Source organism: Anabas testudineus, chromosome 17 (assembly GCF_900324465.2).
Source record: "Anabas testudineus chromosome 17, fAnaTes1.2, whole genome shotgun sequence".
Taxonomy (NCBI): domain Eukaryota; kingdom Metazoa; phylum Chordata; class Actinopteri; order Anabantiformes; family Anabantidae; genus Anabas; species Anabas testudineus.
The window spans coordinates 618,745-637,881 of record NC_046626.1 but is presented as its reverse complement, the minus strand read 5'-3'; the positions used below and the strand labels follow the sequence as shown (position 1 = coordinate 637,881).

General features: G+C 41.7%; 1 protein-coding gene across 2 annotated transcripts in view; it reads right to left on the bottom strand.

Annotated features, from left to right (window-relative positions):
• The window catches only part of chd7 (chromodomain helicase DNA binding protein 7), a 61,925-nt gene that overhangs the window by 14,505 nt on the left and 28,283 nt on the right, over positions 1-19,137 (bottom strand). For both annotated transcript variants that reach the window (XM_026373829.2, XM_026373830.2), the window contains exons 5-25: positions 17,620-17,764; positions 16,426-16,554; positions 16,181-16,246; positions 15,036-15,091; positions 13,907-14,021; positions 13,543-13,626; positions 13,300-13,437; positions 12,445-12,566; positions 11,294-11,537; positions 10,489-10,665; positions 10,190-10,333; positions 10,001-10,099; positions 9,695-9,869; positions 9,396-9,609; positions 8,116-8,311; positions 7,685-7,852; positions 5,802-5,981; positions 4,948-5,058; positions 3,398-3,609; positions 1,533-1,732; positions 379-538 (exon numbers count right to left, since the gene is read on the bottom strand). In XM_026373829.2, the coding sequence (XP_026229614.1) occupies positions 379-538; positions 1,533-1,732; positions 3,398-3,609; positions 4,948-5,058; positions 5,802-5,981; positions 7,685-7,852; positions 8,116-8,311; positions 9,396-9,609; positions 9,695-9,869; positions 10,001-10,099; positions 10,190-10,333; positions 10,489-10,665; positions 11,294-11,537; positions 12,445-12,566; positions 13,300-13,437; positions 13,543-13,626; positions 13,907-14,021; positions 15,036-15,091; positions 16,181-16,246; positions 16,426-16,554; positions 17,620-17,764 (3,135 nt within the window). The remainder of the gene's footprint in view (positions 1-378; positions 539-1,532; positions 1,733-3,397; positions 3,610-4,947; positions 5,059-5,801; positions 5,982-7,684; positions 7,853-8,115; positions 8,312-9,395; positions 9,610-9,694; positions 9,870-10,000; positions 10,100-10,189; positions 10,334-10,488; positions 10,666-11,293; positions 11,538-12,444; positions 12,567-13,299; positions 13,438-13,542; positions 13,627-13,906; positions 14,022-15,035; positions 15,092-16,180; positions 16,247-16,425; positions 16,555-17,619; positions 17,765-19,137) is intronic.

Below are 19,137 nucleotides of genomic sequence, written 5' to 3'. Positions count from 1 at the left end.
ACAGCCAGACACACACATACAAACTTTCCCCTCAAGAAAAAAAAACTGAATCTGGATTGCACAGAAGCATATCTACCTGACAACAAAAGAGAGAGCTGTTCACAGAGCAAATGAGTGTGAGGAAGACAACGGGAAGACTGCTGCATTTCTTAAAGTTATGCTGTGCATGTGGTTGTTGAGCCGTACTCGGAAAATGTCACACGTGCCACATGGGTCCACTCCAAGCTCAAGTTCCGTTCATATTATTTTGGTTGTTCCCACTATGTCAACGCTAATTCTACCAACAATATTTTAGGAAAATATCTGCCTGCTAACAATTGAAAAACATGATGTTATCACAGTGTTTCAGGTGTGTGTCGATGTCTGAGGAAGCCCTACTTGTTACAGTGATGTTTTAGGTGTCTCTTGTAGCTATCCTCTTGCAGTAAATGGTCGGGATTGCAGCTGGCTAACCAATCGGCTCGTGGAGTCTGTGGAGGCGGAACTGGGGGCTTCCCCTTCTTCCCTTTTCTTCCCCGAGGGACTGGGGTGGAGAGACCTATTGAAAAGAGAGAGAGAGAAGGTAGTAGGTGAATAGGTCATAGGATTTTACAAATGACTGGTGAATCTTCAAAATTGTACAAGTGCCTTTTATTCTTTGAGTGTGTAATTCATTTTTACACATTCTGGATATTTTCCAAAAAACAAAAACATCTGACATATTGCTGGGTTCACTTGGAGTCGGTACATACTTAAATAGTGCCAGAATTGTCTACGTAGCACTCCTAGAAGGTTCTTGGCCAGATTCAAATCTTGTTTACTTACTTGAATCACAGACAAATCTCTCAGAGTTCCTGATGTAAATTAGAGTTTTACTAATGTTTGTATTTTATTTGATCAAGGCTCCTGTGCAGCAGTGTTTCTACTCACAAATATCAAAGTTATCAAGGAACACGACAAAAACACTAAAGTGCTTAAACAAGTGTACTTGTACTTCCAAGCGTGAGGAAGTCTATGGCGTCTGTGAGGTTTCATCTTCTATGACTGCATCAACTGGTAATATGTAAAGTCACAAGATTACTTGAGATAGCTATTCATTGAGAAAACTGGATTTAGTTAACCCTATTTGGAACTTAAGCCCATGCATTCAATGTAAATTAAATATTATTACTTTAGTGTCACCAAAGTTAAATTAGATTTCCTTTCTAGAGTCAGTATTTTGTTAGTCCATTTTAGGTAATGTAAAAACATGGCAGCACAACTCGAAGGCTCTTGTGATAGCGGAACCGCTCCCTATGTAGCTGTAAGTAAACACTGTAATTAAACTGTGTGCAGTGTCGCTCTTCACTTAGCAGTAGGCATTATAAGCTTGAGATGTTAGGAACCTAGCAAGCTATCTGTCAATATCTATATATAACCTGCCCTGTTTACTAGGAGATGTCTTTTCAGCTGTGCACGTAATGATAAATTACGCTAACTTTAGCCATCATCTAATGATCTCATGAAAAGGGGGATGGCTAAGCTGTTTTACCTCTTGAGTGAGTGTGTTTTACCTGAGTGGTTGGTAAGCGTCTTAGTAGTCCCATCTTCACTTGGGGTGATCAAGTCCCAGATGAAGCTTTTAATGTTCTCATCCCCGCGGTAATGCAGCAGGCAGTAGGCCAGCAGGGCTCTGCAGATGGTTTCAACATCAGCCTCCTTTAGGGGGCGCTTGAAACGACCGTGAGCCAGGATGTCGCTCCACCTGCCCCAGCTAAAGACAGACGTGCACAAAGAGCAAAAAGACAAGGCTGTCAAGCATATGGATATATCTGGCTTCAAACTAATACTACTGACTTTACAACAAGAGTGGCCAACCGTGGTCCTCGAGGGCCACTTCCCTGCTTGTTTTCCAACTCTCCCTTCTCTTCCCACTGCTGATAACTTAGATCAGGTGTTTTCAGGTGTGTGTTAATGGTAATGATACAATTAATAAACTAAAATACTCTAATGCAAACACCAGACAGTCTTAAAATGACCATATTCCAATAGCATTTGTAAACGTGTACAGTGAAAAACTGATCTGAAAAACAAATTCAATGCTATGGTAACTAAAATAAGGAAAATGCAGGAAAAGCTCAAAATAAACCTAATTATGAACTGAACTGAATTATTTCATCCTTTTGCTTAACATAATCGTTGACTTCAGTTTTCTTTACTAAAATGCCCTACTTGTTTAGATCCTTTGAAATACTAAACTAAACTAAGTCAGACAGTTTGTAGCCAACATGACCCTGATCCTTCGAGACTATAAACTCAATTCCACATCTTTTTGTTTTGCAGCCCAGGCATCAATCACACTCCAGTGGCAGACACTGATAAATGCCGGGCTCTCGTTTTACCAGTCTGTTGACTTAACTGTAGCTGGCACCGTAACTAGTGCCACCCAGGCGTTTCATAGCTGAACTCCCCCTCCCCACTAACTCCACAGAGCAAGTGACCCTAAAGGCTGATGTGGCAGACAGCGTCCCTCAGACTGTCTGGTTCTCATTTAAACTTTGTCCACTACTGATTCCTGAGTTTCACTGAACCATGGGAACCTGTCATACTCTGAACGACTAGATGGATATGGTGGATGAAGGCGCGTGAGAGAGAGAGAGAGAGAGATGGGAAAAGACAACAGAGAGTGCTGAGCAGAGAGGACAGACTCAGTCAGACAGTGTGTTTTTGTGTCCTACAGCCTCAGGCTACAAGACTAGACTGTAACAATAACAATGCTGACATCTCACTAGCACCACTGTCACTATCTATGGTAGGACTGTCAGTTTGTCTTTGGGTGCAGTTTACTGTACTCCTGTGACTTTATTACTGTGAACTAGTACAACTCTGAATTAAGTGTATATGATTTTAAAAAATATTTGTGTCACAGGTTAAATGTCAGTTGCACACCAAGGCCACTTTGTGTTCACTAGAATAAGCACCATGTATACAAGTGTGCGTTTACATGCACTACTGATTATTGCACAGGCCTACTAAATCGCTCCATGTGCACCTTTTAGCTTGTGTGCTCTATGACATACAAATGCACACATTAGTTGATTGATGGACAGCACCCACCAACATGACTTTACATCCACCACAATCTAAACTATTTTATTCTCCTTTTCTAGTGAATTGTCTATTTTGGTGGCATTCTATCCTTGTTGTAGCCATTAAGCCATTTGAATAATTGCTTTCCATCTTGTGCTTGTTGAATTTTTTTACCTATGCAAACAGTTAGCCTCCCTCCTTTTAATTGTTTTGTACTTAGATGTTTTATGGCTGTAGTTTCTTATTAAGTGGCATCTATGCTTTCATAGATACAGCCTTGGAGGAAAAGGCATTTCTGCATTGTCAATAAATCTTTTTTGTGAGGGGGAAACATGAATATGTGACAGACCCATAGACAAGCAGGTTCTTCTCTACTCTGAAGCACTCAGACCGGGGGTAGCCCTGGGTTTTGTCTTGGGGTCGTCGTGGTTTGGACAAGGGTTTGCTCGGTTCATCGTCATCACTCTCCAGCTCAGAGAACTCCAGCATCTCATCCTCCTTCACACTGCTGTAGTGCCGGGTCTGCTTCCTCACTCTTGGCGTGTCAATCACCAGTGTGTTCTAGAGACACATTCAAAGAAAATGTTTAGTTGGTGTACCTTTATGGCCTTTACCATTTTAACGCTTTTAATGATCTTTACTAGGAACCTGGTTTTAATTACAGACCGTCTAAAATCCACTAGTAACAATATGCAAAGTACATGTGGCCCATTTGTACATTTCTTTTTTAGTCCGAGTGGTGTGAACACTAAATACATGGTTTATTTTAGTCCAAATCTGAGTAATTGGATATTTTGCCCCACGTTTCATTCCTGATGCTGAGAAAATTGCTGTCCAGCTCAAACATAAACTGACATTAATTATGTTGTCTAATGAATTAAATTTTTTTTTTTCAATGAATATGACCCCCCCCCCCCCCCTTCAATTCCATTAACATGTGCAAACAGGACAGTAGTTGGTTCTGCAATTATCACAGAGTGCTGCAGTCATTTCCATTTTGACGTTGTACAATAAGAAATCCCAGGGGAGCAGGCCACCCCCACAAAGGAGGCAGCAAAGGAAAGAAGAAATACATAGAGAGGTAAGTGAAGAAATATCAAGAGGGAAGGAAAGAAGACTCTTGGAATCATGTGTTTACGAATGAGATTGATCTCGTGTCTGTGTGTGTTTTTCTTTGTCTTTCTATGGCTGTTGGAAGAATGTTTCGACACACTCACAACATCAAGGGCCAGTTTGAGGGTTAGAGTTAAAATTAAGTGTAGATGTTAAGGTAAAGGGATTAAATAAAAAAAAAAGCTTGTCCTCATAACTATTGAAACACTAATGTCTGTGTGCTTGTGTTTGTGTGAGCACTAGGCTAAGTGATATCTCTGTACCCTCCAGGCATCTGTGCTGTTAAGTGGAGCTAAGGAGCTTACTCTCGCTCTCACTCAAACACACACACACACGGAAACATGGGTAATTAAGGAAGAGAGGAGATTCCCAACTGTCAATATTAATCTCTCTCTTTTCCTCCACCCTGCTCTTTCCATCTCTCTCTTAGTCTGTCTCACTTTCCTCCTTCTAGCCTGACTAATTACCACCGCTAGTCACCTTTCCATAAGGTGATACTGCCAAGTGTGTGTGAAGACGGTTTTTGGATATTGTTGACTCTTCTCAGGCTTTAGCTTTATGGTTCATCAGGTGTGTATTCTTGAATGGGATTTAAACTGTGATTTTCCAGTTTTTAGTAAGATCTTACATCATTGTGAGGACACATAGTAACCACTGTTGTGAGCACATTCTGGGTGGTCTCTCTCTCAAAAAAGATTAAGATTCGACTCATGTTGGGGTAAGAAGAAAATGCATCAAGTAAGGACAGTTCACAAAACTAAAGAGAGACAAATGTGTCTGTGGTACCCTTCCATTGATGGCATCCAGGTCCAGCTCTGCCTTCTTTGCCCATTTCTGCCAAAAGTCTGGATCCTCCAGAGAAATGTCTGTTCGGTTTCCTGCTGCAACAAAACTGGCCTGCAGATATAGGAAAACATGACGGTCAATGCTAGATAATCATACAGGTACATACAGACACACAGTGCATCCAGAAAGTATTCAGAGTGCTTAATTTTTGCACATTTTGGTATATTAGAATTCCATATAAAATATCGTGTCATATGTCAAAGTGAAATAAGTTTGTTTGAAAACTTTGCATATTTATTAAAATAAATAAAAATATGTACAGTAGTATTCACAATCTTTGCCTTGATACTCAAAACTGAGCTCTGGTGAATCCTGTTTCCACTGATCATCCTTTAGATGTTTCTACAACTTGAGTTCACCTGTAGAGAAGTCAGTTGATTGAACAGCATTGTATCGAGGAATGGAAGAAGCTTGGACCAGTGCACACACTTGAACCTGATTAAACATTTCCGGAAAAATCTGAAAATGACGGCGTGAATGTGCACCGACAATCTCCATACAATCTGATGGACCTTGAGAGGTACTGCAAAGAATGGGAGAAACCACCCCAAAATAAGTGTAGCATCATACCTAAAAAGAATGAATACTCGTGAACATCTGATCTTTTCATTTGGGATATCGTCTGTAGAATTTTGAGGAGAATAATGAATTTAATCCATTTTTGAAAAAGGGCTGTAACATAACAAAATTTGAAAAAAGGTAGGCACAGAGTATTTTCTGGATGCACTGTACTTCTAACACACATATCACAAACCTACCATACAGTATAGACAGACCAAGTTTTGATTTGTTACCTTAGCGAATGTAGACCCCTTGCCCTCAGACTCTATGGTGATGGTGTGGGTTCGTCTCTGCAGGATCTGGTCAATGTCTTCTTCACAAAATTTGGAGCCTTCATCTTCCTCATCCATTAGAGCTCCATATGCTCCTTTTCTGAGCAGGTCCTCGATCTCCTTCTTGGACAATTGCTGGACCTGGAACCGCAGATGTAAAATTATTATTTTTTAGTGTTTTAAACCTCATGAATGACTGTCCAGCTTGTGGATTTTAATTCTAAAACATACACTAGCAGTACGACAGATGGGTCAAATGACAATATACCTAGGAGCCCGGCAGTGTGGTCAAATGACCACCTGGCCCCCTGTGGACAGCTGCTTTTATTATGTAAAGACGGTCGTTAGTGGCGCATGTTGGGGGCAGATGGGGGGAGGGTTGTCGCTGACACACCACAATCTTATGGAGACATCCACACACTTCTTCCTTCTCCTAAGCGGGATGACAAGTCGTCTTTGGTGCTTTATCCGTTGGTCACGTAACACATACATAGAACTAACGAACGGATCCACTCAGTGTGACACGGAGCGGGACTGGAGATCTACATCCCCGACTCTAATCAGGGGAAAAAATGCAGATCTCGGCAACTCAGAGTTGCCAAATATTGCACCTCCCTCCCTTATTAATTGTAGCCTAACACACAAAACGCCATTTGTCATTTGTCCATCTTTTAGATTATTTTAGGCTGAAAGTGAAAAATAATTTACGTAAAAGTGTGAGGCGCTTATTATTAGCAGATATTTTATTAGATTGAGCTTGACTTGACAAAGTATGACACATTGATAACATTCATACATTGATCTGTAGCAGACTTTGTCCCACTTTTGCATACGTGAATTTTCAATGTCAGCTTAAAATAATCTAAAAGATGGACAAATCTGGTTAGGCTATAACGTGTGTTACAGTTAACAAGGGAAGGGGGTGCAATATTTGGCAACTTGAAGTTGCCGAGATCTGCATCCCCCTCCCTGATTAGAGTGGGGGATGCAGATGTCGGCAGGCATGAAAACTCTAGTGCAGTGTTATGACCATGTTACAGTGAGGACATTCTTTCCTCCTTTGTCCATTAGACATATAATTGCAAATGCACATTTTTCACTTCTGCTGTTTCTATGGGTGGGCCATTCACCATTCAGAAGTGGGAAATGTGCAACAATTGTCAAGTGCAGTGTTATGACAATGTTTCATTGAGGGGCGCTGGGCATGGAAGGGCCGCCCACTTTCATTCAACAGCTGGCGTGGACGTAATGGACCAAATGGTGCGTGACTACAGTTGCGCAAAAGAACACGGCGCTGGCCAGTCTCCATCTTCTATAACCCGATAGACATGGCAGCGCTTAGGAAAAAAGGCAATGAAGGAGCAAGAGCTTCGAAATCAACCCACCACGCCTAGCCCTGGAAAAAGATGCTTCACCTGGCCGTGTGCCAGGTGAAGCATTGCTGCACTTTGAACCACACGACATGCTGGTTGCTATAGGTTCACATGTGGACAGTGGATCAAGCAGAATTCATTTTCATGAATAAATCTGTTGCATAAAGGTGTGTGGATGTCTCCATAAGATGGCTTGGTGAGGCAGAGCTTCAGCGGGCCTCCGTTCCCCTTGTAGTGTGTCAGCGACAACCCTCCCCCCAGCTGCCCCCATCCCGACATGTGCCGTTAACGACTGTCTTTACATAATAAAAGCAGCTGTCCACAGGGGGCCAGGTGGTCATTTGACCACACTGCCGGGCTCCTAGGTATGACCACAAAAGCCAGTAGTCCCAGTGTTAAAAAAAAAAAAAAAAAAAAATTATCTGATGGTACTGGTATAGATACTGGATGTGTGACTGTGATGAGCCTCACCCCACTGTTGGCGTTCTCCCGTCCGCTCATGCTTTGCAGCACGGCCTTGTCGAGGCCCAGCTTAAGACTGGCCTTGTCAAACATCTCCCTCTCGTAGCTATTTCTGGTGATCAGGCGGTAGATCTTTACCGACTTGGATTGGCCAATGCGGTGACATCTGGCCTGGGCCTAGTAGATGGAAGACAGAGATTCAAAAACATTGTTCATTTGCTTACTTTTCTGTTCAGTCCACAGGAGGGTGTTCTGGTGCAGCTGTGTGGTTAAAGGAGGACTAATGATATGGTCCGGTGAACCAGAGCTCAATGTGGCTGGCAGAGTCATTACATTAAGACAGTGTGAACTCGAAACTCACCCCCATGGAAAGCTGGTCCTGCAGAGCACCCAGGACCAATACACAACAAACTGTGGGTAAAGCAAGTTGCGGTTCGTACCTGCAGGTCATTCTGGGGGTTCCAGTCAGAGTCAAAGATGATACATGTGTCCGCTGCAGTTAGGTTGATGCCAAGTCCTCCAGCTCTTGTACACAGCAAGAAGACAAAGCGGTCCGAGTCCGGCCTAGAGAAGCGGTCAATGGCTGCCTGTCGCAGATTACCACGGACTCTGCCATCTATACGCTCATAGGGATATCTGGACAGAAATGACCAGTGTTAATTCTTGAAATGCTGGCCATCAATAGGAAAGTCAATTCTGTAGTGTATGTGTGTGTATATACACACACACACACACACACACACACACACACACACACACACACACACACACACACACACACAGATCTTTAGATTTTGTTAATAATAACATAACAGCTAAAATATAACACTGTTTTACTGTACTCCTGTTTTAGGTTGAAGATACAGTAAATAGATAAGTCTGATATTAAATTTGCCTGCACCTGGTGTCAGAGTTAAAAGACCATCAGATGGAAGAAATTTCCCTCTGTACCACTACTGTTAAACTGCAACAGTTTACATTACATTACATTTAGCAGACACTTTTATCCAAAGCAACTTGCCAGTGAGATACAAGGTACAAGCATAAGGAGGTCTTGCTTAAGTACCCCAACTGGAAGTAGGCCACAGCTATCTCCGGCATGGAGGGCAGTGAGACATTTATCACAATGCTATCCAGCCACACAAAGTCATGCTTTTGTATTCCCTACAACTCCAACAAACTAATACACTACTCTATGACACTGCGTCAAGTCAATTTTAGGAAGTCACATTCTCCTAGTTCATCTTCCATTACCATAAAAACACAATTCAGGCTTATCAACTTTATATTTTTGAATAAGCACCTTTAGTTTTTTAATCAAGTAGACCTGCATGAAATGTGAAATTTTGCCACTTTGACCACAGACAACTTGCTCAAGTCCACTTTCCAGCCCTTACACATTTATGTACATGTCATTTTGAGGTAAAGCTGTGGGAAACAAAAACTCCAGTTTAACAAAATCATTGTGTAAGTTTACATTACATGTATTAGAATCCTTCTAGACTTAAGGTTGATAACCATCAGCAGTTTTTAGTAAAACTTAGGAAATGCTATTCTGACGAGATTTCTTTCAAGATTGATTAATTTTCTGTTTAAATACATTTTCAAGTTGTATCTTGCATGTGCACTTGGAAGCGAAATGCAATTATCACATTTGCCACTGTATCAGCAGATCAAATCAAGTCCAGTATAGTCCCCTACACTACACCCCCCATCTCACCGTTTCTGGATGAGGTAGTCCTCCAGGATGTCTAGACAGCGGACCATCTGACTGAACACCAGGACTCTGTGGCCACCAGCCTTCAGTTTGGGCAGCAGCTTGTCAATGAGCACCAGCTTGCCGGCAGCCTGGATCATGGCCTGCAGGGCTGTGTCCGGCATATCTACCCCGCTGTGGGACTCCCTGAACTCCTCAATAATCTTCTCTTCCGCTCCTACACAAATAACAAATATTTAGTTTGCTGAGTCTTTACAATGCAAAGCTATATCATAATTTTTTTGCAGGATGTATGTGTGTACCAGTAATGAGGTAAGGGTGGTTGCAACATTTCCTCAGCTCCATCATTGTGTTGAGGAGGTTGGGGACACTGGCTCCTCCGCCTCCTCCTCCCCCTGCACCTCCTTTTGATAGAAAGGAGAAGTTCTTCTCCAGAATGGCTCGATAGTATTTCTTCTGGATGTTGGTGAGCTCCACCTGACAACAACGCAGCATTTGAACCAAGTGTAACAGGACGTGGGCTGGATTATAAATATTTACTTTTTATGTTTGACTAACTGAAGAACCCCACCAGAACATGTTAAAGAGTTTTGACACTACTGTCCTACCTCAATGATGGTCTCTTCCTTAGGGGCTAGGTTCTTCTCCACATCCTCCTTTAGTCTTCTCAGCATCATGGGCTTCAGAATGCCTTGCAATTTCTGAACCTAAGACACAGAGAAGCAATGTCAACACTTCATTAGAACAAGAACTTACAAACTGAGCCAAGCCAAATAAAGACTCAACTATCTGCTTACCTGTTCTTCAGTCTTGAGGTCTCCGAATTCAGTCATGAATGTCTGCTCAGATGGGAACCTGTCAGGCTCCAGGAAGTTAAGCAAACTGAAGAGCTCCTCCACAGTGTTCTGGAGAGGAGTTCCTGTCAACAGAACTTTGTGCTCCTGAAGGAGAAAGCAGATGCATAAAATCAAATGCCTACAGGACTAGAACTTGTAATCTGTCAAGACTCTCCAAACCCATACTTCTATCTTCTTTATTCCTCTTATTGTATTGCTGTAGCGAACACCATATGTTACATAAAACCACCACCACTCACCATATCCATCATTTTGAGTCCTTCCAGTAGTTTGCAGTTTCGGTTTTTGAGGCGGTGGGCTTCATCTATTACCACACAGCGCCATGGGACACTGCGGAGCTCCGGACAGTCAGCCAGAATCATCTCGAAGGTTGTTATCACCGCATGGAACCGATACACTCCCTTTAATATCTTACCCTGGATAGAATATAATTAAGGTCAGAATAATCTAACATCTTTATCTTTCGCTGTGATGGAGTAACAGCACTATCTACTTGTGTCCATTCATTATCAAAATCTGTAAGCCATCAAAGTCATAGCATACAAAGCGTCACTCTACTGCGACCTTGAAAACTGCCTCAGCAAGAAACAACAAGCAAAACACTGTTACGGCTTATTTTCTTCACAGGTTCAGGCTGTGGTGAAGGTTACGCAAAGAAATGCTAATTGAATTGTACAGTGAGACTTTACAGTACATGGATTACAGTCAGGGTACTGTGAGAGCTTATGCAGCAAAGCAGCATTGACTGATTAAGTCTTCCCCTTTACTAAGGAGGAGATCAAATCTGCTGACTGTCTCACACAACATCTAAGGTACAATTGACATGTTCCTCCTCCAAGTCAACTGTCTCCCGTCTCCTGAGAACACCACACATTCTGTTAATTTCCTTCACCTGTTTCTTAAACTTCAGGAAGCTGGTGTTAAGCTACAACCTAGACTGGATAAATGACAATACCCTAACGTGACTGACTGACAATATTTACAACTATCTCTTAAGAAACTTTGTTTATGAGTAAAAGAGCTGATGTGCCCTGCTTTGTTTACCTGTGTGTCTCTGTAGTACATCTCGTAGGCTTGGATGGTCTTCCGGCTGGCCTGGCTGCCGTGGTAGACCACCACATTGAGCTCAGTCCAGGTCCTGAACTCTCGCTCCCAGTTGGGGATGGTGGAGAGTGGGGCGATCACCAGGAATGGCCCCTCAATGCCCTTCATGTAAATCTCATAGAGGAATGTTATGGACTGGATGGTCTTCCCAAGACCCATCTCATCAGCCAAGATACAGTTACGTCTACAAATGACAAAAGATACACGCACAGTGAGAACCACAGAATCAAAGGCCTTGTTTGCCAGGTATGAAAGACTGCCCCCAATGTGGCTTTGGTGTAAACTGTCATGACTTTTACATGACTCAGCAAACCTGTTTTGAAAAGATTACTTTCTGCCTGTTCACTCTTTTTCAAATTGGAAAACATTTTATCCACTCCAGTGAACTAATGCTGAAAACATATGAGACAATGTGAAAAATAACTGGTGCTTCAGAAAGTGTTCACATCCCTTCACACTTTGAGATTGGGCTTTGGCTGAGCCAGTCAAGAAGAGTCGGACAATTCAGCAAACTCGTCATGCTGAAAGGTTAAGTCAGGTCATGTGCACAGAAGAGCAGGTTTTCTTTATAGACCTTTCTGCATTTATCCTTTTATCCAGTTCTAGACATGTCAAGAAAGCTAAAGCAAAAGGGCAATAATTTGCAGGACCACATTTTAGTGAATGGGTTCTGAATATATATTGAAGTCACTGTAGTTTTAAGAATGTTATATTACCCCAATCCTATAATACGCTTGATGCTTACATTATATTACAGAAAACCTTGATTACAATGAAACTGTATGGTATTATGCTGGAAAAGTGTTTTTATTATTTTATCCAGCCCATTTTCTATTGATGTGGTAGTCAGAGTAACAGAAACTCTGTTCACTTTAAAATTCAAATCAACAACAAAATGAACTTAAGTCCTTCTAAAGTAAATTAAATCTATAGTACAATTCAAACAGTTTAAACAAAAACTCAACTATTGTGAAGAAGAGCCTTCTATTTGTTTATTTACTGCTAGATCAGACCAACTTTTAAATGTTGTACAAGCAGTACAGTTGCATTTAGGGACCAGTCCTAACAGACCAAAGTTATTGGTAACTTACGAGTTGTACCAGTTGAAAGTAAGCCAGTTGAGGCCTTCCAACTGGTATTCCCTGAGTGCATTTCCGTTCCTGTATTCCCTGGAGCTATCCAGCTTTTTCCAGTCAACTGCGTGAGGACGATCCTAGGCACAGAAATTATTTAGGGTTATCAAACGACACAGAATTATTAACCCCAATCAAGTTATTGGAGCATGATGGTGATTTTCTGAATGGTGTGCATAAACTGACAATGGTTTTCATGGGCCACATTTAAGGTGAAACATCTGCTTAATCAACTATTTTTTAAGTCAACTTTCAGAGAAAACGTACACTCTCTCTCATCACAGTCAAATGTATTAATTTGTTGATTGTGGGTTAAACTATGAAGAAGTCACATTATTGACCGACACACTCAGGAGATTTAATTTTTGAAGATGATGAACATCCGACACAGGTACTCCAAAAGTTTTACGTCAGTCCAAATGACAATCTAAATCACAGTAGAAATAGCTCCCTCTAAATACTGCTGATCTATGACAAAGCGCTTCTAACACGGCCCTTAAAGACAGCAGGCAGCAGTTAAATGGATGGACACTGAAAGGAGTAATGGAGGGAAGGACTGCAGCCAGTCAGCTGTTTCTGTTCAGCATTAAATACGCTGTTAGTGGTTTGGCCTGGCCACAACAGCAGGGCGTGTGTGTGAGTGTAAGACCACAAGATCATGGCCCTGTGGAAAGCAGTTAAGGGAGCTGTAAATCTGGAGGAGGAAGGAACAGGCAGCAGGCCAACAGACACACGCCTACTGGAGGGAGGCTGGAACACAGATAGCGCACGCACGCACGCACACACACACACACACACACACACACAACTTACCACTCTCTTAGTGTTGGGTGTGCGTGCTGCAATGCGTTCATATTCCTCTATCTTGGACTGGTCGATGTCAGCCTTGAGCTCCCAGGTGGAGTCTTCATACGGCAGACTGCACCATTTCACCAAATATAAAGTCACCATCTACAGGCCAAGATACAAAAGACAAAGGGAGGTTTGGCGAGTGTGAAAAGAGAGAGAGAGCACATCGCAAAGCCCATGAAAGATGACAGGAAAAGATCAAAGTACCTCTCCATTTTCATCTGTGCTCTCTGAAACATCCAGGACACGGTCCACCTCCACATAGTCTGGGTTAAAAGGCTCATCATCCATCTAGAAAGGAAGCAAGTTTTATTTGTCAGACTCAATAAGACTTTTGTGACTTTTAATGCTTTACAGCAAATATTAAAATGAGGTTATGGTAAAATGCCGTTTTCCCCATTTAACATGTTCAATTCTTTATACACAATGTGTAAAGAGTCTACTTTGACACTAAGAAACTCAACAGAATAGCCTGAGAGTTGTCAGCTGGTTTGATGCTTGTGTTCCGTGGTGCAGCGGAGTGTCAAGAGCCTGGTAATGGACTAACTGTAGAGTAGAGCTCTGCTCTTACCTCAGTTATAAAGTTGTTGAGTTGTTGTTTGGCCCTAAACCTCTTGACCTTCTGATGTATTCTCTTGTCCTTCTCCAGCTCTTCCAGGTCAGCCCAACGACAGTGGAGGTACGAACTGAGTCACAAGAAAACAGAAACACTTATGACTCACATCAGCCACAGAACACAGCAGTTTTTATAAATCATAACACCACTATCCACATTTGAAGGTATTAGCCATTAGCCTGGACATGTTTTTAAAAAAACAAATGAAGACCGAAGCCCGTTTAATTTATAAAGAAAAAGAAATGTGTACACTCTGCAGAGAAGTTCACAACAAATTATTTACTGTAACGTGAACTGAAGACAGTTGACACCCAAAAGTTTAAGTATGTAAATTTAGTTGAACTAACTGCTACAGGCAGTAGGCTATATTATTCCCTATACATACAGCATCTGTGCTCTTTGTGGTTAGTAACCATCTACTTGTAAGAACAAGTCTCATCAATGTACTACTAAGTAGATCCAAGATAGATAAATAAAAAAATAAGTTTAAAATAAGTATTTCACATCAGATCATTTTATTTTTAATGAGTCTGTGGCTAATTTAATTTATCCCCAGTGCCGAGTCTGAAACATTCATAATAATGCAACTTGTTTAGCAAACAGAGATTTTGCTAAACAGGCCCTATGATAAGAAATTAAACATCTTTTGTTGACTGGACAAAACAAGACAACACTTTGAACTCTGACAAATGGTGCAAATTTTTGACTGGAATTATTATTTGATTAATCAAAAAAATAATCAGCGGATTAAACGACACTGACAATTATTAGTTAGGCCTTTCCAGTTGGTTCACACTAGTTTAGTTAACTTCAGTCACGGCTCACGTGTTTTTAAGCTACCTGATTTGCACTAATTAAATCTGTCAGCAATGGAATGACTACTATGACAAAAACTGGAAAATAACACTTGTTTAGCAGGGTCATATGATTCCGTGTGTAACACAAAAGAAGGTGAATGAGGCTTTCAGGCTTCAGATACCAAGCTGCTCACACTTATGGACATCCTGGTGTGTGTTGGAAATAGGTCTGTAAAAAAAGAAGCCTGCTGTGAATACAAAAGGGAAAAAAAAAGCATGTTACTCACAAGCCCTTGAACTTGACGTAGAACTCCTCCACCTCCACTTCCTCTCCTGACTCCAGCTAAAAAGAAAAAAAAGGTCAATAATCACTTAAATATAGCAAGGTAAAAGGTCCTGCAAGGTAAAAGAGTTGCCGGTAACTGTCATGCAACATGTGCTTGGATTAGTGACGTGGCAAAGAAGGAGCCTTCCATCAGTTTCACACTGGCATCACTGAATCTCACTTTGCTTGACATTCTCTTGCAGCCATATTTTGCTTTGGGTAAAACAAAGATGCAAGTGAAGTTTTAAAGTTTTTAATAATTTAATTGGTTTTAGGAAAATTACGAAGAAAGTTTGAATTTTCAAACTAGAAACAGATGAATATATAAATACATTTCAAAATATAAGGTGTAATATATTGTTTGTAATATGTTTGTTTTCATACATAGTTGTGTGTGTGGGAGGGGGAAGGGGAAATACCAAAACATAGCTCTTGTTGTCCCCTTCTATTCCCATTACTGCCACAACACACACACCCTCCACCATGCAACTACTACTGTAATGCCATGAATCATCACTCACAGTCACTCACACACACACTCAGAGTGCCTGAGGAAATGCTAGCTTGGTGTCTGGCGTAGCTAGCTTTGTGGTTTTGGCTGTGTGCCAAGGCCAGGGCCAACTCTGAATGGAGTGGTGAGAATGTGTGTGCACACGTACGTGGAGTGGTAACTCATTGGCACCTGGCAAGCAAAAGAAAGTTGGCTGATGATTGTATGTGCGTGTGTGTTGGATGAGTTTTCTTTAGACAAGGAGTGTCTAAAGAAAGACACTCACTCACACACACACACACACACACACACACACACACACACACACACACACACACACACACACACACACAGTAAAGCAGATGTACACACCCTCTTGCATACATTTTGAAATACAAGAACTCTTGTCTCTGCTTACCAAGTGAATACACACTGTCTGAGCTGTGTGTGTGTGTGTGTGTGTGTGTGTGTGTGTGTGTGTAAGTACTTGTGCGTGTGCACATAATCTGCTTAGACCAGCTGTGGAGCGGCTAATCAGATGACGTAAACCATGACTCGGGCCAGTGGCCATGTGTGAGTGTCTCAGTGCACTGTGGGTTTCTTTCTGTATGTATCACCTGTTTTTTGGAGGTACGCAGGCCCATGATCTTCTCCACAACAGGCCCCTCGGTTTCAGCCACATCCTGAAAACAAACCAAATATTCATTAGAATTTTTATTCTGTTTTTGATTGTGTCGCTAGATATCCAGAGGGCTAGGAATTATTTGACTTTCATAAAAAAAAGAAAGAAATTAAAAACAAATAAAAAATTGATTTTAACTCCTCCATACACTCTAAACCTTTAGGGACATCCAAGCTGTACCTGATGTTGGGATGATGAAGATGGGGATTTAGGCGCTGGTGAGTCATCTCCGCTGTCATCCTCTGAAATCCTAAACTCCAGATCCTCAGTGTATCTCTTCCTCTTCACCTGACGACTGGAGCGACGCTTCTGATGGTCAGAGGAAAAGATGGAGCCATGTCAGACAGTTGTGGTTTTTATAGCTCTTCCAGAGCCACATTTTATTTGTTTTGTAACACTACTGACACTACGTCTTATTGGTTTAATGTTGTGATGCAAAGGGGTTATCGTGGAAAAAATGTAATCCTGTGTATCGTCTTCTATGTATCTGCAGACCAGTCAGAGCTCCCATGCCCATCCACAACACTAAAACCACCAGGTGTTATTAATGTTATAGCCGATCAGTGTATCAAGCAAATTAAAAGAATGTATAAATGTGCACACACAAGTAATGTGTCTAATAATATTTTTACATATAAAATGGAAAACGAAAACTGTGTGTAGGCAGCACTGTTACAAGATACACACTTCATTTTCATTATTCCACATTCAGCAGGTTATCCATACTGACTTTGAAGAAAACATCAACTTGTCATCAACATCAACATTCTTGGGCTCATAATGTTGCCAAATAATAAGACTGTGGATAAAAAAGGCAGCAGGCTGTACTGAAGAGGCTAAAGAGGACATACTGCTGCTGAGGTGCTTGCCTATTTGAACGAGAGCCACGACTCTTTAAGCAGCTAATGGCCAGATGCTACTCTGTTTACATGACCCAAATAATTACTTTTGCACATAAAAAATCCAAGATTGATGAGGGATACATGGAGGTGCTGCTTGTTCCTCCAAACAGCAACATCCAAACTAAAACAACACTTATAACTTTAACTATATATAACTTAATGCAGATAGTTCTTTTGATGGTCCCAAAAAAAAAAGAAAAAAAAAAAAAAGTGGATGGAGCAGCTGAACAGCTGAAGCATAATGTGAACTTGGCAGAGAGACCTGTGTGTTTGGTCTGTCAACACTGCACAAACAGTAGATGCCTCCTGGCCCAGTGCCTCCTACCGCTAACAGGCCGTTTTTTTGTTGAGCTTCCGGAAACCATGCTGCAGTATTAGTTATGATGTTGTCTACTTTCCACAGCTGTGTGCTGCCTGAGCATTGGAACAAGCTCTCAAAACTACTGGCTATGTTTTCTTCTGTGCGCCGTACCTGTACACCGTCATCATCTTCTTCTTCAGGAGGTGAGGAGGGTGGAGACTTCACCTCCACACAGTCACTGACTGACGACTCTCTCTTTCTCTTGGAATCCTTCTTAGCAGCACTAGCCCCACCCTCGGACTCCACCTTCTTACTGCTGCAAGGACAGACAAACACTTTGTTAGTACTCTGAAGAAACATGTCTTAACCTCTTTCCAGATTACAAGGCATTCTTTCAGAGTGTGACTGTGTGTATGCATGTGTGGTGCACTTGTCGTTCCCAGGGCAGCAGCCATGTTTGATTTACCCATTTAGGAATCATTAGGGTGCCTCAGGCTCTGGTACACAGGGGGTTAATATGATGAAAGGCCATGAGGAGGCAGAGGGAGTGACATAGAGAGATGCAGGCACAGAGAGAGGGAGGGGGTGAGAGAGAGAGTGAGACAGGCAGACAGACAGAGAGGGACACAGAGAGGAGGGGGAAGGGGTTGAGAGGGCCCCCAGGCCTACGCTAATCTCTGGCATGGAAAGAAAAAGGAGCTGGCTCTATCTGTAAGAGTGTGTGCGTATAGATCATAGAGGAAGACGAGAAGACACACAACACTCCTCTCCTATCTGTCACACACATTTGGTACTCGGTCGCTTTTCTGCCATGCCTGGTCAGAAATGATGCTGAAAGGACAGGTTATAAAATGCTAATCTTTAACATACAGAGGGTATAGACCTATTTACTGAACTTGAAGCATTATTATATCCAATTAGGTTACAACATTTGCAAGTAACTAAAGCTATACCTGCAGACCCAAACTGAAAATGGGTCGGGCGTCAGATAATACAATGTGTTAGTCAAATATGCATCATACTGGGAAAACAAAAAGTGTAGCTTACTAAATTGTGCACTTGTTATTTGTCTTTGCTTGTTGCTGCAAATACTGATGAATATAAAACTGTGTCAAGAGTTAAGAGCACAGATTCAAGTTTCACTGGGAAATTCACACTCTTGAAATTTAGGTGATGTGGGCCAAAGACATTGGTTCACTTGAGAAGACTCGTTCCTTTGTTGGTCTTCCAGAAATGTGTATACATTCCACCCATGATCACATAAATGAGCCCCTTTCAACTCCAGGAATTACACAAAACCTAACAACATGTAGCCATTGTCAAATGTGCAGCTTATAATTCTACTGTTCTCGGCCGACATGGGGATGATTTGGAATTTAACTTTTGCACTTGTCAGACAGTGGACCAGGGATCCTCCAACAACGTAGTTATATGTTCACAACAAAATGAAAGAAATTCAATCATTTCTTACACTGGTGCTCTTCCAACAACCACACATCAACACAAAAAGGTACTCTCAATCTCTAGGTTCAGGTCTTTATAGATTTCAGGACATAGAAATGATACCTTCAAGCAATAAGGAGAAAATCTGCTCCACTGGCTTATAATGAAACAATTACACAACACAAAACATACAACTGCTTTGCGTCTTTCCTAGTGTGTACTGCCTTTTCTCCCATCTTGGCCTCT